General features: G+C 34.7%; 1 protein-coding gene and 1 long non-coding RNA gene across 4 annotated transcripts; one reads left to right on the plus strand and one right to left on the minus strand.

The window, feature by feature from the left end:
- Positions 1 to 6654: 6654 nt before the first annotated feature.
- Positions 6655 to 16952, minus strand: LOC119644006. 3 transcript variants are annotated; one of them, XR_005248470.1, is made up of 4 exons: positions 16196 to 16952; positions 11202 to 11389; positions 10996 to 11146; positions 6655 to 7217 (listed from the first exon to the last, which is right to left on the minus strand). It is a non-coding gene; the product is annotated as an uncharacterized LOC119644006 (long non-coding RNA). The 3 variants fall into 3 exon arrangements; XR_005248471.1 differs by having other exon boundaries at positions 10982 to 11146; XR_005248469.1 differs by lacking the exon at positions 6655 to 7217 and having other exon boundaries at positions 10565 to 11146.
- Positions 11807 to 13407, plus strand: LOC119644005 (obscurin-like). The gene is made up of 3 exons (XM_038043533.1): positions 11807 to 12298; positions 12368 to 13164; positions 13222 to 13407. Exons 1-2 carry the CDS (start codon positions 12146 to 12148, stop codon positions 12776 to 12778), a joined length of 564 nt encoding a protein of 187 aa, XP_037899461.1. The 5' UTR covers positions 11807 to 12145; the 3' UTR covers positions 12779 to 13164; positions 13222 to 13407.
- Positions 16953 to 19233: the final 2281 nt, after the last annotated feature.

A 19233-nucleotide genomic window follows, 5' to 3' on the forward strand; every position in this document is an offset into this window, starting at 1 on the left:
AATAGGATAAAATCGAATGCCACGCCTATAAAAATTGTATAAAACTAGAAAACAATAATTTGCTTGCAATATCCATGTAATCACGGATTCACCTTATACAAAATAAAAAGCACATGAAGGAAGCTAATTTAGTGAATATGTATGTAAGTGAAATAGGGCGATTTTACGATGATTTCGGAACATTGAATTTTTTATGAAATTTGATATATGTTTAATATATATATATATATGTGTGAAAATCAGATTTACGACGAGCGTGGCAAATTTTTACCCATAACAGTCGCACACACGCACAAAGCATATAAAAGGATATGTGGGGAACTTCGATTACGACGGGGCGAAGGTGCTTCTTTCCACTTTTTCTTGTGGATCTGCTGCGGCGAGACAAGTGCGACCAACTGCGAATATTAAAGACAATTTTTCCGTTTAGTTTTCTGGGTAAACCGTTGCCCATACAATAAAATCAATTCATTACGTTTATTTAATGCACTCTAAATTAAACATGCAAGTAGATTCCGTGCAAACAAGAAAAGAGAAACAAGAGAAACAATATCGGACTTTGTATGTGTTGTAAAGCTTAACACTAAACGTATCGACATTCCATCCTACCATGGCGGACAAATGACCGCTTCAAAAAAACGTATGTACCTTAGTAAAGTAGATAGTAAGCAAAATATTTTTCTGATGCTACAATAAAAACTCGTTCCCCGCTTTTCGATGTATGTATATTTTACGAAAAGTCAATAAGCTACATGATGATACAATAACGTTGAATGCGAGAAATTTTAAACAAAATTTTAAAAACGGTTATTTGACCGCGCATGTTACGTTTAGTGTTAATAACCGTTACCATATCAATATAATATCAATAAAGAATGTTTTAAGCTTCATTGGGACTACATTCCAACGATTGAACTTTTTCTTCATCCAAATCCCGCAGTATTAGCTGGCAGTCGACTGTAAGTGATGGTGAAGATTCCAATGCTTTGTATACACCGCTTTTGCGGTATTACCCTGATGTCGAGCGAAATATAAGAGGTGCTTATACTTCCTGAGCCGCGTCATAGGCGGAGACAGCTGAGCATATTTAGTTCAATGTCACGTTTTCTGATTTCACAATTTGCTTGGGATTTCTTTCTTTGTTTTTGCGCACCCGACCTCTTTGTTTAAATTATACCGTTTTTGAACGCTTGAAATGCATTAATACGATTTTCGAAATTAAAGTAAGACTAACGGATTGGATGCGTTAAGCGAGGTTACATAAGCAGAAGTTAGCTGCAGCCTTTTTTAAAGCATTTATCAGATTTTAGTTACGTTTAAAAATGCAAATATATAATGGTGTTGAACAAATTTCATGTCATCACTAATTTGAAATTTCTGCTAACGTCGACTGGGTATAAACATGTAAGTGTTTCTGGTAATCGTACCACAACAACAATTGTAACAACGTTTTCTATCTGTACCTCTTATCTCAAGATGTACATAAAAAATTCCTTTATTTACCAATTTACTATTTGAACCGTTTAATGTGTGAAGTCTTTTAGTTTTACTCCAAATTTGAAAATCGTATTAATTCAATCCAAGCATTCGAAAGTAATAAAAATTTAAATGAATTTTTTGCGGTTTTTTTTTTTTTTTTGGTAAAACATTTACTTACAATTGAAAATATTGGTAAGTGAACGAAATTACTGGAGATATGTAATATGTGTGTATATAAGTCGAAAAAAGAGATGACATAAGTACAAATGAATGTATCCCAATGGTTTTGTACGATACATTCAAAATTATCTTAAAACATAGTTAGTAGACGTAGTAAGTCCTGATAATCCTTTAGGATGCTATGTTATGCTATGCTATGCGTAATCAATGCATTTTTCTTCGAGATACTAACAAACATTTCCTATAAAATATTAGGAAATTGATTAAAAGAACGCCAAGTCGTTAATTGTGCTTGCGCTTATTAATACAATAAAAATATGTTATGATCTTGTATAATACCTACTCCTCCTCAATGTGTTTTTTTTTTTTACTTTTCTCGCAAGCAAATTATTATTTAAAGGGATTAAAGGTTCTACAGTTTAGACCAAGAGCTCTCGATTAGTATTAAAATCTTACTTTAGTTAACTTTAGATTCAACAATTTTCTGACTACACATTATTATTGCATATTTCGGCTGAAAATTTTTAAAACATCGTACATTCTTATACTTGTCACAGAGAATATATATTAAATCTACCAAATGCTCCAGATCTTATATTGTGGATGTATTTGTGATAAGTACAATTACATTGTATATATATTTCAATGGGATGCAGATGACATCTAAAATTTACAAAATAAGTTAAAGCCGAAAATCAGTTTAATCAATCGTGGCAAACATGGCTAATCATCCATCTTTTAAAAAATGAAGAGATCGTTTAAGAGCGGGTGTACAATTTTTCTTTCTTATTATTCTCTCCTCTCGAATCGGGAAACTAACTTTACCTACGACTTTGTGTACTACTCCCTAAATATCGTATACCAGGAAGATAAAGTATATACATACACAGTCTTTAGTGCGACAATTAGTTATGTAATTCTGCCAAATCGTATCGGTTTCTAATAGAGATTTTCTCTGCTTTACACATATCGGGGATCATGGATTATTTATGTCTGCTTTCGGCACAAGTGGTAGTGATAGAGTGCTGGTAGAATATAACTCCCTGTTCAGAGCTATTTTACTTTCGCTGTAATCATTTGCTAGGACGAGCTGGAGCTGAAGGGATGGTGCCCTAAACAGTAGTATCAATTGAATAGAATCATTGGAGGATGAAATGGCTTTAAGCAACACCAATAAATTGCAGACTTAGCAAAGTCAGGGTGGAGGCATAATCGGGTTAAAGACCTAGGAATTGATTCCAGCACTGCGCAACTTGAATTACAAAGGACTGCTGAATGCAGCTATATCTAGTTCCATAAACTAATACAAAATGTATGAATATCTTAATGGTTGTTCATTTAGCTTCTAATATTTTCTACGACGTTTTTTGGTGCTTTTATTCCTTTAGCCTTATTTAACAGAATTAATACGGTGCTTTTCCACCATTTATTCCCATTTAACAGAATTGCTGCAATCGTTTTCCATTATTTATTCATTTAACAGAATTGCTACGATAGTTTTCCACCATTTATTGAAAGCAACTCCCTTCTGTCCTTCTATTAACAACATATGGTACTTTTTTTTTTATAAACCATGTACAGAAGAAAAGCTGTGTGAAAACGAAGACATTTCAAAAGTGCTTGCTGAAAAATCTAAATCGAGTGAAAGATTGAGAAAAACTAGAAATATTTTAAATAAAAAGAACTTTAAATTGAAAGACTTTTTTCAAAATAGTGAAAGCATAAATAAATGGTTTAGTCTTTAAATCGAAGAAATGCGAGATATTAAAAGTGAATACAAAATTGATTTAGTGTACAAAGAAGTTGTAGTGAACAAGTGTAAAAAAAATATTAAATAAAAGAAATTAAAAAGTTTAAAAATACATAAATAAAAAGTTTGTGAAACATTTACAAAAAATTTTAAAAAAAGCCTACAAAAAATTATCGGTATATTTATTTTTGTTTTCATTATATTAATAGCTAGGAGTTTGTAAATAATTTTTTGTGAAAAAAAGGCATCAAAAAAACGCAAAAACCCTGCCAAAATAAACAGTTTATCGACGGTAAGTTCATTTATTTCCTCTACTTAGAATTTTATATATTTCATGTATTGTTAAGAAAACCCATCAGAGTTTCACATACTTTCCCTGGAAATCTAGATGGATTTTTTCTACCTATTTCAGATAATTTCCGACATATTAACTGTATTGAAATTAGCGGCACTAACAAGACATTTTTCGCTATATTATTTAATATTCGCCGTTATTGCGATTTCGAGAACTATTGGCAATTCCAAAAAATCTATTTATATAAAAACCCATCCTGATAATAAAAAAGATAATAATGCATGTTATAGCCGGCTGACAATTCATGCATATACTTTATATATATGTATACCTAAGCTGTCTTCTAAACATGTTAATTGTTGAGAACTCGATTATTTGAGCATGTTTCCAGTGTTTAAAAAAAAAATAAGGCATTTCATTTTGAAAACAAAATATCCTTTTTAATAGAAATAAATTTTATTCACACTACTTTTAATTAAGTAATTTGGTGGTGAATGAGAGCAAGATCTCCAAAATATACTCAGAAAGACCGAGTTGAGGGCTCAATAGAGGACTCTCAGAGGAGCATGTGTAAAAGATCTCCTCTGTACAACTACATCATCATTGTTAATTAACATGTTTTTATAGAGAAAGAGGTTACATAACAAATTACAGAATTTGGTAGGGGTATTCAAAGCTAGAAGGATAGATTTTGAGATGTCGATATTGACAGATCCAGCGCGGAGGTTATGTCCAGGAAGCAGGCAATTAAAATGTGGTTCTTAATAAACGCTAAAATGACGATGTTGTCTTGGGCAGATTTGTAACGTTTGAAACCAAATTGAAGATTACTGCAAACTTGTTTGGACTGCTAAATGTGAGTATAATACTTTCTCGAAAATTTTTCTAACGCAATTCATCTGTAGGAATTAAAATTAGCTGAGGAGTTATTCGTTTTTTCTTAAAGTGAACTGGAAGTCGTACCAGGCAGAAGGTATACAGCCTGTAATTACAATATTGTTAAATTGTTTTAGTAAAATTAATCTGTTTTCATTATTTTGAACTGATTGTTAAGAATACCATCTAAACCCGGAGCTGAGACTTTTGAGAGATTAACTCTCCTCATCCAAGATCCAGCAAGTTTGTCAGAGAACTCGTTAAAGTTTTGTGAGGAAATGCAGGAAAGGGAGGAGCTGATACCTCTGAAAATTCTGACATTATGCAAAACATCTGGGATTGACATGTCATTATTCACATTTTCAAAAATTGTTTTCAACCTTTACGTTTTTCCAGCCTGAGAGTATAAATATATAGTTTTCTAATAACAGCCAAATATGTGAAATTTATTCTAGAAGGAGATCTTTTGCATTTATTTAAAGCGGGCCTAAGTTTGGCAGTGGCACGATTGCATGCGGTGTTCCACCAAGGATTAGGAAGGTAAGATTTTGCAGAAGACTTTCGTTTCAGAGAATCAGTGAAAGACGTTGAGAACTTGTGAACGAAACCACCAGAATCATTGGCTTCGATAATTTTTGAAATAAGTAGTATTGTTACGTAAACAAAGTTTCACATACTTTGGAAATGACGTTGCACAGTTATTTTGTGTGAGAATGTTTTACATATACGTACTTATGCTAATTCTAATTAATTCTCTTTATTTCCGGCGGTACGTAATCTTCACCTATAGAAAGGGTTTTTTCTTTTCACCGAACCATCTTTTTAGATAGTACACCCTTTTGTTGTAGATTTGCAATTCGATATGATTTTCTCGATCGGCCTTGGGTACCTGAAACATAAGTGAAAACAATGTTTATTTTTTCATTTATAAAAGATACATTTTTTTGTACTTCACTTTACCTTTGTTATAATGACGCTACAATATCCTAATCTTATCCTGACCACTCACATCCCACGCATTAAATTAAATATTATTATACGTTACAGTTTCTACATTAAAAGCTACTTCGCTTCACATTGGTTTGGATGGTGTTTGAAATGTTACGAGTGGTATTGTTAAGTAAAGAAGGTTTGATGTACTTTGAAACATGGGTACGTGAGTGGCAGCGGGTAGTACTACGCAAATGAAGACCAATTTCGATTAGACAGTGAGAACCAGCAAAGCTGTCCGTAAGGGTCTTCCAGGAGAATTTAGATTAGGTGTATATATCGAAAGATCCATGCAAGAAGAAGCTCCACCAAAATGAACAGGATCACCATTATTTAGTAAGAGTAAATTGCTGCTTTCAAGAAAATCTCGAATTTGTCTGCCTCTTGAATTAGAGAAGCGACTACACCAACAAATATTTCCAAATTAGACTTTATCACTCATAACCCGTCGGAATTTCAAGTAATTCTACGCCGCTTAATATGGGTAGGTATTCGCGCCAGTTCGCAGAGCAGTACAACCCACTGATTACAACTTTTTTTTTTTGTTAAAACTGCTTAATTTTGTCAAAATTATACATGATTTTGTTTTTATTTATTGATCTTCATCAACGAGGCACTTACAAATCGAAAGCGGCTCGAAAATAAATGGTTTTATTAGGAGAAAATGATGGCAATTGATTTTGCAGCGATCGAACATTACGAAAATCGTCGCAAAAATTGCACAGAATATGTAGCAATTGGACAATAGATGTTAATGTGTGAAAGAAGTGTAAGAGTAGAGAAGCGAGAGAAAAGACAAAATGCTGCTAAAAAGAAAAATAATCGCTCAAAATTCTGTTAAAAAGAAATATCGAGCCTCACAAACCCAATTGCGCAAAATTAATTAAAATAATTACTAAGGAGACACTTAATAAAAATGCCGAAAGTGCTGTTTTAAATAAACTTTTACTTTCCGAGCGCACTTTATTAACCTCATTTCCTTCTTGCTTGATTTTTATTTTTTTAAGTGAGGAATTTTGTTTGTCAGACTAAATACATTATGATAGCATCAAGTAACTTATAAATCCATATTTTATCTAAGTTGATTTATCATTGTTAGAGCTTTATTTCGAGAATTTCTATCTAATCTAATGGTTGAATCATAGCTCAACATAGCACATCTTGTAAATTTCTCTGACGAAAATCTTTGAAACATTGATTTTCATCAAAAATTGGCGCTACTTCTCTTCTTTTGTTGCTTTTCAGTGGCACTTTTCTCGGTTCTAATGTCCTCAGGCAGCCATTTGCATAACTCTTTAACTTTCATTATTTTCATCCATTTCATCGGCTTTGTCGCGTTCCCAATACCCAAATAAGTTGTTTACAATAGTGCCTTCGCTGTGGGGATATTTTTTGAGTTATATTCCTTTTTTTTTGAAAGCCGTCAAATATTGTTATAAAAGTTAATTGTGCATTAAAAATACTCGACTTTGGAATAGCTCGGACATCTGATATCACTTTTATGATGACACCTTACGTTGTAACTCGGTATTATCGCGCTCCAGAAGTAATTTTAGGATTGGGTTATAAAGTAAACGTTGACATATGGCGAGATGATGGAGAGATGCTGACACATGGTGGTTTATTGTTTCCCGATGATTCGTCGCGCTATAAAAAAGAGGCACAATGTGAACACAAAGAAACATTGTGAGTATTAATATCACCACTTATTAATGCAGATATGTCAGATCTCAAAGACAATAATCTATTAATTGCAGAATCCGAAACATTACAATTAGGTGGAATATAAAATGTAATGATCAGAAGTTCGCCTAAGGAAGTGTGAATGATGCAGTTGCAAGCTTCGATAGGTACACAATTTGCAAAATTAGATATGTAAGAGAATAAAAGTCTATTAGATATAAGAATCGCCACACCACCATGAAAGGAAGGTATTGTTCAACTTGTTACGGATGCTAGTGCAATTAAGTTGAGCTATTTGCATTATTGATTGAGAGAGAATAAGAGCACGGAAACCAAGGGATCGTTCGTTTAGAATACTCATATGAAGGTGGCGAGATAAGCGATAATGGTAGAATTTGATTTAGAGGACGGTTTGAATTTATGTAATTTTTGGATACGATCAGAGATTTGAGATCAGTTACAGGAAGTGTTAGAATCTGCGATCATTTCGTGATCGGAAGAAATATTGTCTGTGATGAGTGTCGTAGTTTCGGGCATTGAAAATTTTATATTGGAAGGGGGGATAGTAATTTCAGGTTTTATCATCTTTTTGTTTGGAACTGAGACAGTAGACTCAGTGTTTAGTCGTTTGATTGTTGATTGAGAAGCCGGAGAAGAAAATGTAGGGAAACTTTTTAGAGAGGATGAAATGCGTGAGCATAGGAATTTCGAGAGAAGGTGCATATTTGATCTTCAATATCTTTTTTGGTTTTAGTAATTTTTTTACAGGAAGGACATGTTTTCGAATTAGATGAATGTTCACACTTATAATTAATAGATTTTTTAGATTGAGAACAATTCCAGGTGCATTCATGGCTTCTGCCACTGGAAGAGCAGAGAGGCTTTTGGCGCGAACACACCTTATCAGTGCACCCGAAACGACAATATTTGCGGCATTGTAATTTCGGCTCGATATATGGTTCAACTGGGAAGTTAATGCTTCTCAAACAGTTATGGGAAGGCAAAACATTACCGGAAAAACTCAAATGGGCCGTGTCCAACGGCACACGAGAATTAGCGCAATGGTCGAATTTATAAAAGCGTATCACTTCTGCAAATTTGCAGAAGAAGTCAGTTAGGGACCGAATTTAAGCAGATTCTTGGGACATGCGTTTAACCGCATTTCAACTTTGGTGAAATCACTCTTCTTTCTGATCCGAGAAAAAAGGAATTAATTATTCTTAAAATTTGATTTGATTATTTTTTAAGTATTCATTTTTTCACAGAGAACAATTTCTGTCACAAGGATTGACAGACCGTTTTTCTATTCGAATCGAAAATTTTCTATCAATTGCTGTATTTATTTACATATATATCCAAGGTAGAGAAAAATTAACGTGATTTTTGGCCCTAATTCCGAATAGATGAATAATATAATTTGTTTCTTTATTGTTTTTGTAAATTATTATTTCTGCTTGTTGTACATTAAAGGAAATTTAAAAAAAAAATTGGTTGCTTTAGCAATTTGCGAAGTATCGAATGGCGAATAGAAATGGTAACCTTCGGACAGACAAATAGGATATGATCAGGAGATTGTAAGACATGTGCGTAAAGGTATTTTACTATGTTAACTTTGAGCAGATGATCATTACATCTCGTGTGATTGAACTTCAGCCCGTTAATAAGACAAATAATGGCACGTCTGAGACCGCAAATCATAAACCAAGGGGCTTTATTTATTTGTGGAAAGAAAGGGTATAAATGGCGACCGTAAGGTGAATTATCCCGATGTTGCCAAGAAAAAACTGAAAGCTTTCTGTCGATTCTTCCCAGATCTGAAGATATCACGCCACGATAATAATCGTGACGATGATGTTAATGAAAATGAGATGGTTTGGAAGATGCAGTTTTATCTGCAGTGTTGTTGGCAAGAATGCCCATGTGACTAGGCATCCAGAGAAAGTGAAAACACCCTATCGCAATAGAGTAAGTTGATCGTAATAATAGCCTGCCGTTATTCGAGAGCACATTTGGCAAGAAAAGCGGCTTGCCGCTATGCGCAGAAAAAATCGATTGAGGTGAGACAAATGATTTTGTTTTAGAGAGAGTTGGTTGACAAATCTCGTAACATGCAGGTTGTGAACTAAAGTAACAACAGGAAATTTGTGATTTGAGATAGAAATAATCAAATCATTATAAGTTAATTGAAAAATAAAAGAATTATTTTTTATGTAAATTAATAAAAAGCTGAGGGAATGTATAAAAATTGAAAAATTTTATAATAAAAACCTTAACTGCTTTGTGTAATACTGTGTGCGCGTTAATATACAAAATATTAATTGCCGATATCGAACACAAAAACAGAGATAACAAAAAATGCAGATTTTATTTTTATTGTAAATAACGTACAAAACTGAAAATTAGATTAAAATAAATAAGAGTAAAGTAACTAAAACATTTGTAGAGTAGTACTAGGTAAAATATATATAAAAACAAATAAAAATAATGTAGCTGTGGTAGCCTAGACCACCCTGACGTTATCCGTATTTTGAAAATAAGGTGTTAAGGTGTGATCAAAAATGTGTATAAAAATTCCAAACATCTGAGAACAAGCGTCCACATTTGTTTACAATTCTCAATACTTGAACCTGTATTTGTATAAAAATTGCCTACATATGATATCAAATTGCTTACCTATGCCATGAAAGCTACCAAATACCAACTTGAAAAGCTTTATACACAGTTCCGATTTTTCCACATTAGTACCCGCTTCATGCATTTATTTTTTTTACTTGGGCATCTTTCAATTTTTTCTGTTATTTTTTTTTTTATCGAAAAGCTGTTACTCGTTTGTCTTCAACAATGCCACGCACTAATACAGCTACAATAACACGTATTTTTCACCGATGTCAAAGTACCTTAGAGCCAATGTTGAAATAAATTTAAACTTTCCTTGCAATGATGCGATTGTAAGTCGGATATCAATACCAATAATTTACTCTCCTTTATAAGCGACAATGTTTTCTGTGGACCACTGTCATAATATTAAAGCTCTTGCACATCAAAACGTCCTTCCTTCTCCTATATAACCCATCACAGCGCAAACATACATTTAAAGTTAGTACAGTAGGTTAGTCCTTATGGGTCAAAATTTGTGAACAAATTTTATAAAAGCAAGTCGAAAACTTTGCACATTTGACTTTGATAAGTGAAGATTAAATCATTTTAATACGAGATATAACTTTAAGTCTTATATAATTATTGGATTTTCCAATTGATAAGAACGCAAGGATAAGATATATATATGTTTGAATACGTTTGTTTACAATTCTCGATAATTTTGCATGTATTTGTATAAAATACAATAAGGTTTGTAATAATGAAAAGTTTCCATCGCTTCTATTTTTTATCTCTTGTTATACCCTACACCGCTTATCGTACAAGAATATATTAACATATTAAGTTTGTGCAGTTTGCACACCCAGAAGGACTCAAGACAGAGCCATCCTTTATTACTGTGATCGATTCGAAATCACAACCTGAACCAATTAAAGTCTGTCCATCCGTCCTGCTTTTTGGTGATATTTTTGAGATATTTTAATGAAATATAGTACAATGATTTGCTTTGATCTATTGGAAATAATTCGGGCCAGACCGCTTTTTCGACCACTTCCCATGCGAAGGATTATTTTGAAAAGCCAATACGTGGAAAATTGATATAAGATATTTAATGGGGTGTCGTGGCTCACCGTAGCGTTTTTACCTATTTTATGTTTATTTATTTATGCTCTTTTTCTTCTAAGTTCAGCGCTTTCTTTGCAAGACTCCATAAGCGTCCATTATCCAAAAATTATCAATCAGTTTTGATAAATGATGCTACGGATACGCTGATCGCTGAAAAAAAGTATAATCCGCTGTGGGATTGCAAAAGTCAAAGCATTATTTTATGTCTACAAATGAATTCAATACCTGATCAATCAAAATTTCCTGAGAGAGATGAGTATTTTTAAAACCCTTTGTGCGCATATGTTCTTTGTCTATGTTTCTGTAGAGATCACTTAAAATCACCAGCACTTCAGGGATATGCTGTTTAAGCAATTTGCAAAGGGTTTCGATGAGGTTTGTTTGTTCCTACCGCAATGATTTGCCGCAATTGTCTGTAACTTATGAATTTTAATATGTATATATATACTTTAATAGTTTAGTTTCTTGACTTGAATTACTTTTAATTATTTAATTAACTTTTCAATTTTAATTTTTGTCATTCGGAAAATCAAAATACTTTATTAATATGTTTAAAAAAATAATATATATAAAAGAAATTGTTATTCTTTTTAATGGTTTTAATGGTTTCCTGATTGTTTTCGATTCTTCTTCCTTGACTTGGTCGCTTTTGCTCTTTTATCATCTCCTCTAGATATATATAGTGTTTTGGAAAATACGCGAACTAAACTTATTTAATTTTACAAGTTATCCGCCTGAGTGGCTTCAAATCTCAAGTGCGCTTTAAAGGAAAAGAATTTATTCTCAGTTGTTTGGAATTTCTATACAAATTATTGAGAATATATACGCTTATTCTCGCATCGATGGCTTTTTTACAAAGACCTGTTGAATTATTGAGAACGAATATGCGCTTATTCCTTAAAGTGGTACAATACACAACACTCTCTGGTACAACACTCTTACATTTAGAGGAGATTGAGTGTCTTACCAATATCCGCATGTATAACCGTGAACGAGCCCATTTAACACGTCAGGGAAAATATTTAGCTCTCACCATAGAAAATCTTTTCGGACGCAGTCCTTCACTGGTAATTGGAGACAGGGTTAAAGCCGAAGACCCCTGAACAGTTCTCGTTTCCCTCCCAAGTACAGACGCGTGAACGTCCACAATTGGATATACACTTTTCCTAATGACGGTAAAATTATATCGTAAAAGCATTAAACCGGAATCCATCGGCATCATAACACCGTACGAAAAACAAGTTAAACATCTGCGTAAACTTTTCGATGATGCTGACGTAGAAGCGCCTAAAATAGGTACTGTGGAGGACTTCCAAGGACAGGTATAAATTTCGTAAATTTACACAAATTTACACTCATGTTTGAATTAATTGTTGCTTGGTTTTTTTTAGGAACGCGAAATAATATTAATTTCAGCAGTGAGATCAAGCAAGGAGCTTATACCTAGCGATGTGCGACATGGATTAAGTTTCAACAAAAACAAGAACGTTGAGCTTCAAGATATAGTTTATAAAGAGACCGCTATTGATCACAATCAAGACGCCAGCGGTGGAAGATTGAATGTTTTCACTATTAAGGATAGCGCCACGCTTATGCATTGGAATAACACACCTATATATAACACACACCTAGATATAACGTATGGACGTGATGGCTTCGATGGTGGCTTCGGCCCAACGCCACCACCCCTACCACCACATTTTGCACGCATGCCTGGATTTTTTCAACCTTTACCGCGCATTAGTTATGAAACATCACATATAAAAGCCCGTCCATCGTCACCCCACCTCCCATTACACTAATACCGCGTGTGAAGAAAGAAAAAAAGACCTATTTATGAAATTGTCGAAGAACCTTCACGACGGTAGCCCAAACTACTACGCCTACCATATCATGTGGCGCCAAGCTGACCGTTCAAGGTGCTATTCAAACACTTTACCGAAAGCCAACCAACATTGGTTATTGAACGCCCTGAAGCTAATACTACGCATGTGGGAGGCGCTGGCACATTGGAATTGCAATACAAAGGTTTTCGTAAACCGGTGGTTCAAGTCAAGGATGAGAGCCATAAATTCCTACATGAAGACGATTATTAAAAACACCGACACCGACGACGCTGGTATCTATTTGTTCCATGCTGTGAATAATTTGGGTGAAAATACTTCAGAAATTAATTTAATCATTAAGGGTAACAGAAAGTGTTTTATTCTAATTGTTTGTAATAAAAATATTATTCTTTCTTTAGCTCCCCCTAAAATCAAGAAGATCACAGATGTGACGTGTAAACTTAGCGAAGCAGTGAAAATAGAAAAGCAAGTGGACGGATTATTTTCTATACTGCATGAAATTATTTCTCACTTCTATTTCAGTTCGACGCAACTACCACGGATTATTTTCTGTATATTCTACAAGTTTTTCTCTCTTTTATTGTTGTTCAACGCAACTACCACGGATTATTTTCTATATAATATGAAATCATATTTTAGTGGTAGTAAATTTTATTACTACTGTAATTAAACCAAAAGAAATAATAAATAAATACATCATTTTTCGATACACGCCCTGCTCCAAAAGCTTTGAAAAAAAGGATTTGTCCTTCGTATTTGCAAATAGTATTCAATCTTCAATTAAAAAGTTAAGAAAAAAATGTAATGTTGCTATTCATATCGGAAAATAGTCTTTTATAATAAAATCGATAAAACTACTTGTCCAATGCCAATACCAGTGCAATAATCTGACGTACGTTGAAGCAAATAGAAAACAACTGATATGCAGGCAATGACCCTGGAGCTAAAGATATCATCTAACCACAAAATTTATTTAACACACCCGTAATTTTATTAGCAGTTAGCAGTTAGCACTCGGTCAACAGAACGTAAACATAATTGATAATTAAATTAAATTGCAATATTCTAAACCGCCCATGTTTACGCCCCTTACTATAAGAATTCATCGGTCAATAAGTATATGTAAAACTAACGGCAGTAAATCTTTCCATTCAACAGATTTTGGATTTGCTACATATAAATAATCTGCACAACGCCTCAAAATCTCTATTAAACGCTCCTCAGGCAATGTTTGCAAATTCAGACACAAACGTGTTATTAGGTGTTATCACATATGTTTGCCTACAACTTAGTTCCCCCCTTAATAAGCCGTCAAGAAAGGATTTCACACAAGCAAATCGTTTCTCTCAATCTTCAAAACTTTCAATACTGAAAACTCGTAGTAAACAATTCCAAAATTTTATAACTTCATCACGGCCCAGTTTGTTCTTCAAAACGCAAGTGAGCTAAATAAATGCCAATCATTTTATGAAGGGTTTTAAAAATATCTCTAGAAAATGTACCTTTTTCAAGGAAGAATTTTGCAGTAGTTTCTGCAATTACGTACGTCGATCATTGAGTGTACACTTTTGCTTTTCTAAAAGCAAGGCTGTACTATTTGAAGATATCTCCAAACAGATTAAAAATACCGTTTAAAAAAATGTACGTTTTATATTAAATATTACTGCCAAACTATGGTTTCCAAGTAGAGGTGGTAGAGCCAAATTGCTGTTCAGCTCTGCTCTTAGTGCTAGCAACTTCGTTTAAACTAATTCAAATTCCGTGATTTGTCTGGGATATATTCGGAGTTATTCGCAATATCCCTATTGAGTATAATGTAAATGAGATCACGATGTCCGATATTTCCTGTCTGCGGTTGGGGTTCAAAAAAAAATCCTAACAGCAAGGACGATTTTATTACCACAACGAGTATTAAAATTGGTTTCAAAGGGAAAGCTCGCCCCAAATCGATCAAGTTCAATTTTAGCAACTTTCTCGTGGAGTACTTCGTAACCACCTTAAAGCAATGCTTTAAGTGTGGCAGATATGGGCGTGTGTCGAAGTTTTGTAAAGCCAAGGCGAGCAGGTGCCTGAATCGCTACAGGTCTCCTAAATGTACCGAAAACTGCGAAACGATGAGGTGTCTGCCCTGTGATTTAGGTGAGCACAACACCCTAGACAAATCTTGCCCAAACAAAGAGTGGGAATTAAACATCAACAAAATTATGGCCATTAAAAAACTATCCTGCAAAGAAGTGAAAGACAAGTTTTCCTCAAACTACTTTGAACGTGTCGATGATAATTCCTACGACGAGAGTTTCCCTTCCAAACCTTCTCCCGGTTCACCCCCTAAGCCGTCTGTAACAAAATTTCAGCGGCTAGTGATTTTGAACGACAATTTGCTTTCCTTGGAACTTGATAGATTAATCTCTGCGATTAAAGAATGTATCCCGCCAATGATTTCTTAGAATTTTGTTAAGGAATTTGAAAAGAAAATGTCTTGTGCTAATTCTCGCTACGTACTAGGAGTAAATCCGCTAGGGCTCCGTTTTTATTTAAAATATGATCTCGTTTTTTGCAATATAATATTTAAAGTGTTCGGCGTAACTTATAATTTTTGAAGTTTTACTTGAACTTGATTTCTGCATCTTAAGTAAAGTTTTTCTGAAAGATGACAATTTTTTGGAAGCTAAAGTTTCCAATTATAGTTCAGCCACCGAGAAAGTTAAGAAAGTCGTCATTATCAGATATATTCCCTACAACTCTGCTGCTGACAATATCATAACCGAAACCATGAATATTAAACCGAATCTTTTCATATCATCATGCTACTTTCCACCCAGTGTTGATGTACAAACTTTTCGTCACGAGATGCAGAGATTATGTTACTTTCTTGATGGTGAACAAAATGCGATTCTAGCTGGAGATTTCAATGCTAGACATTGCTTGTATGGCGATCAGCTCTCCACCAACAAAGGCAAGATCCTTGTAAATGCCATCAATGCCAGCAGTTTTAATGTTTTAAATAATGGTAATACTACCTTGTACTGTAAGATGGTCACACGGCGAGCAGTGTGTTGAATCTAACCATCAATGCCAGCAGTTTTAATGTTCTAAATAATGGTAATACTACCTTGTACTGTAAGGTGGTCACACGGCGGGCAGTGTGTTGAATCTGACCTTTTCTAATCCAACTATTTTATCGTTCAACTGGAACACGACTAAAGTCTCTATTGGCAAAAGTCTACACGCTCCCATCGCGATTCACAATTCAATTCGTTAAAAAAATAGAAAATTTCATTTCACATAACGTCTTTCTGAAGACGATCTTCTTTCCGATTTATCATCAATTAAAAGTGATTTTCAGTCTGAGACCTTTCTGCTAGAACCTACCTTTCTGGTGTTGAATCGTTCTCAGCTATACCGTGGTGGAACTCTTCGCTGTCCCCACTTTTCCGCAAATAATCAAAGAGTTATGTGGTAATGGCAACTCGCGTTTTTTCTGGATTTACATCAATATTCATCGACAGTGTAGTCAAGAATTAAACGGTTGTGCTATGTGGAATGACGATGAGAATGAAAGATGCTTAGATATGCTCAAGAACTATACTCCAATGTCAGTCAGGTTACAATATCTTCACCTCCTTTTAGTAGTCTCAACAATATACTCATTTCATTGCATGAGCTAATTTATCTCTTATATTCTAGAAAGAGGGCTGCTGCTGCAGGTTGTGATGGTGATAACCATGATATGGTCAGAGCTGTCTAGCTTACCTGGCCTCTTGCGTGCAATTAATTATTGCTGGCCTATTAACATTATACACTTAGATTTGCAATATATCAAAGTAGTTCCCATTCCCAAGGCAGGTAAAAACTTAAATGATTTACGTAACTTCACACCAATTTCGCTAATTAAAACAATTTTTTAACTGTGGTGGATACGGTCATATTTCATATTTAGGTTTGGCAGCTCTGCGTGCGTATTATAGTCGCGTTTTAATTCTATGCAAGAAATATTTCGAATTCTTAGTCTATTTCTATATTATATATTATAGCTTTATTCGTGTCTAAAGCATAAAAACTCTTTAAAAGAATAAAGTGTGTGATTTAACTTATATGATATATTAATCTTCTATGTGAAAAATTAATTTTGCTTTGGTGCAATTAACGATTAGAGCTCTTGGTAAAAGTCTCTCTTTTTTTCTGTTAATCTTTGTTTACAGTTTGTTTGGCTTTCGCTCTAGTGGCATCGAAAGTAAGAAGTTTGCTTTAATTTGTTGAGAATTTCTGGCGTGGAATTTTTTAGTATTTGTTTTTTTTTTTTTCATAAGCTCCTTTTGTTTTCACTGGACATGGATTGTTTCTTTACATCAGGGAAAACAGACCCTGAATCTGAACGATTCGTCTCGTGTTGGCTGTGTGATCGTTTTTGCCATGCAAAATGTGCTGGTATTATCGGCCGTGCTGCTCATACAGTCCTTGACCCCTCAAAAGGCTTAAGATGGTCATGTCCTGATTGTAGAGAGCGGGACATAGATTTCCACAAACTCTTCACAGAGAAGAAAAATTGTTTCTTAAATTTGAGCAAAAATCTCGACTCATTATTGGAGAAATTCGAAGTAATTAAGACTAGGTTTGATGAGTGTCCTTATATTGAGCACTCAGCTTCTTCTCCAGCTAACAAAGTTACAACTCGTAACGTAGCGTGTAGTTCGTCACCTCTGAGTTCTCCTAAGTCTGATTCGTTGATACAAGTTAGCACCTCCTCAAGGTTTACAAAGAACGTTAGCGTTTGTGCCACTGTTGAGTCGGTCGGCAACAAAAAAGTTGTAAATAAGCACGAAGTTCCTCTGGTTTGAGCTATGCTGAAGTGGCAAGTGTATCTCCCGCCATTGTCGTCATTCAATCCACTTAGGCTTCATCGCCTAAAACTAGTAACGAGAATAGTAAATCGTCCTCTCTGCTTGGCTGTTCGAGTGTGAACGCTGGTCGCCAAACTGGGCATGTTGCACAAGCTGCTCGTTCTATGTTCTCACCAACTCAAAACTTCCCCATCCGTGAACCCTACTGCAACTAGTACAGATGACATGTGCTTGAAGGCAGTTCCTCCCAGAAGGGCAATATTTGTGCCGAGACTGGCATCTAATACATCTGTGGATAACATAAAAAGTTATCTGGCGGCGAAAGTCCCATCTGTCAATTTGAAGCGTGTTAGCATTTTGAAATTGGCTGCTTCTTATCCTGGAGCAATCTCGTCTTTTAAAATTCTAGTTCCGACTGAAAACATGGATATGTTGTTAAATAAACCATTGTGGCGGGTTTGATCCTTAATTGAGGAATTTATCCCTCGTGATCGACTCCGTAATACTAATGCAGTAGCCCTTTTCCCTGCATAAAACTAAACATTTCTTCAGGCTCATTATCTCTCATAAAGATCTTTAAAATATAGTTGTGCGCCTGGACCTGATGGAGCTCCATCATGTGTACTTAAATCTTGCGCTGTCGGGTTATGTGGCTTTATCTCAAAGATTTTTAACCAGTCCTTGAATTTAGGTGTTTTCCCTTTGTGATGGAAGAGTACTTTCCTTATCCCTATTCAGAAAAGTGGAAGTAGACAAACCCTTTGAGAACAACAGGGGCATAGCCAAGTTGAGTGTCTTGTCTAAGCTGTTCGAATGAATTGTGGATCGGCATTCGGCCTTTGCCATTAATTCGTACATTTCTCCACACTAGCATGGCTGTCACCAATTTGTTAGAGTTTACTTGTCAGGTTTTCAGGGCTTTTTCTCGCACTGATGTAATATACACCGATTTAAGCAAAGCACTTTATTTGGTTAACCATAACTTACGGATAAGCTCTTATTTGCACAATAGATCCTTCAGGGTTTTGTTTAACTTCATTACCTCGGATGAATTCCCCGTTATGTCTGGCTTACCTCAAGGAAGTCACTTAGGTTCCATTTTATTTAGATTATACATTAACGATCTTCCATCGGTGATTAATTCCAGCCAGATCTTAATGTATGCTGATGATGTGAAACTATTTTCTTCCTTCTCTGTTGAATCGCAATCACATCAGCTTCAAGGTGACTTGGATAAATTTGTTGCATGGTGCTCTTTGAAACTAAATCTAAATAAATGTAAGAAGCTTTCATTCTCAACAAGAAAGTCATTTATTACCCAGTATTTCATTGATCCTCATAAGTTGGAGGACGTCGATACGTTCACAAATTTATGCGTCCTATTTGACCATAGATTACGTTTTAATTTGCATATTGAGCCCTTGCTAAGCGAAGCTAGGTCCGCGCTTGGTTTTATAAAGAGGTGGTCCAAAGAGCTTGATGATCCTTACATTTCGAAAAGGCTGTACATGTGTTTGGTTAGACCTATACTCGAGTTTGCCTCTGTTGTGTTGTCTCCTTCATATAGGT

This window comes from Glossina fuscipes, unplaced genomic scaffold (assembly GCF_014805625.2).
Source record: "Glossina fuscipes isolate IAEA_lab_2018 unplaced genomic scaffold, Yale_Gfus_2 78590, whole genome shotgun sequence".
Taxonomy (NCBI): Eukaryota; Metazoa; Arthropoda; class Insecta; order Diptera; family Glossinidae; genus Glossina; species Glossina fuscipes.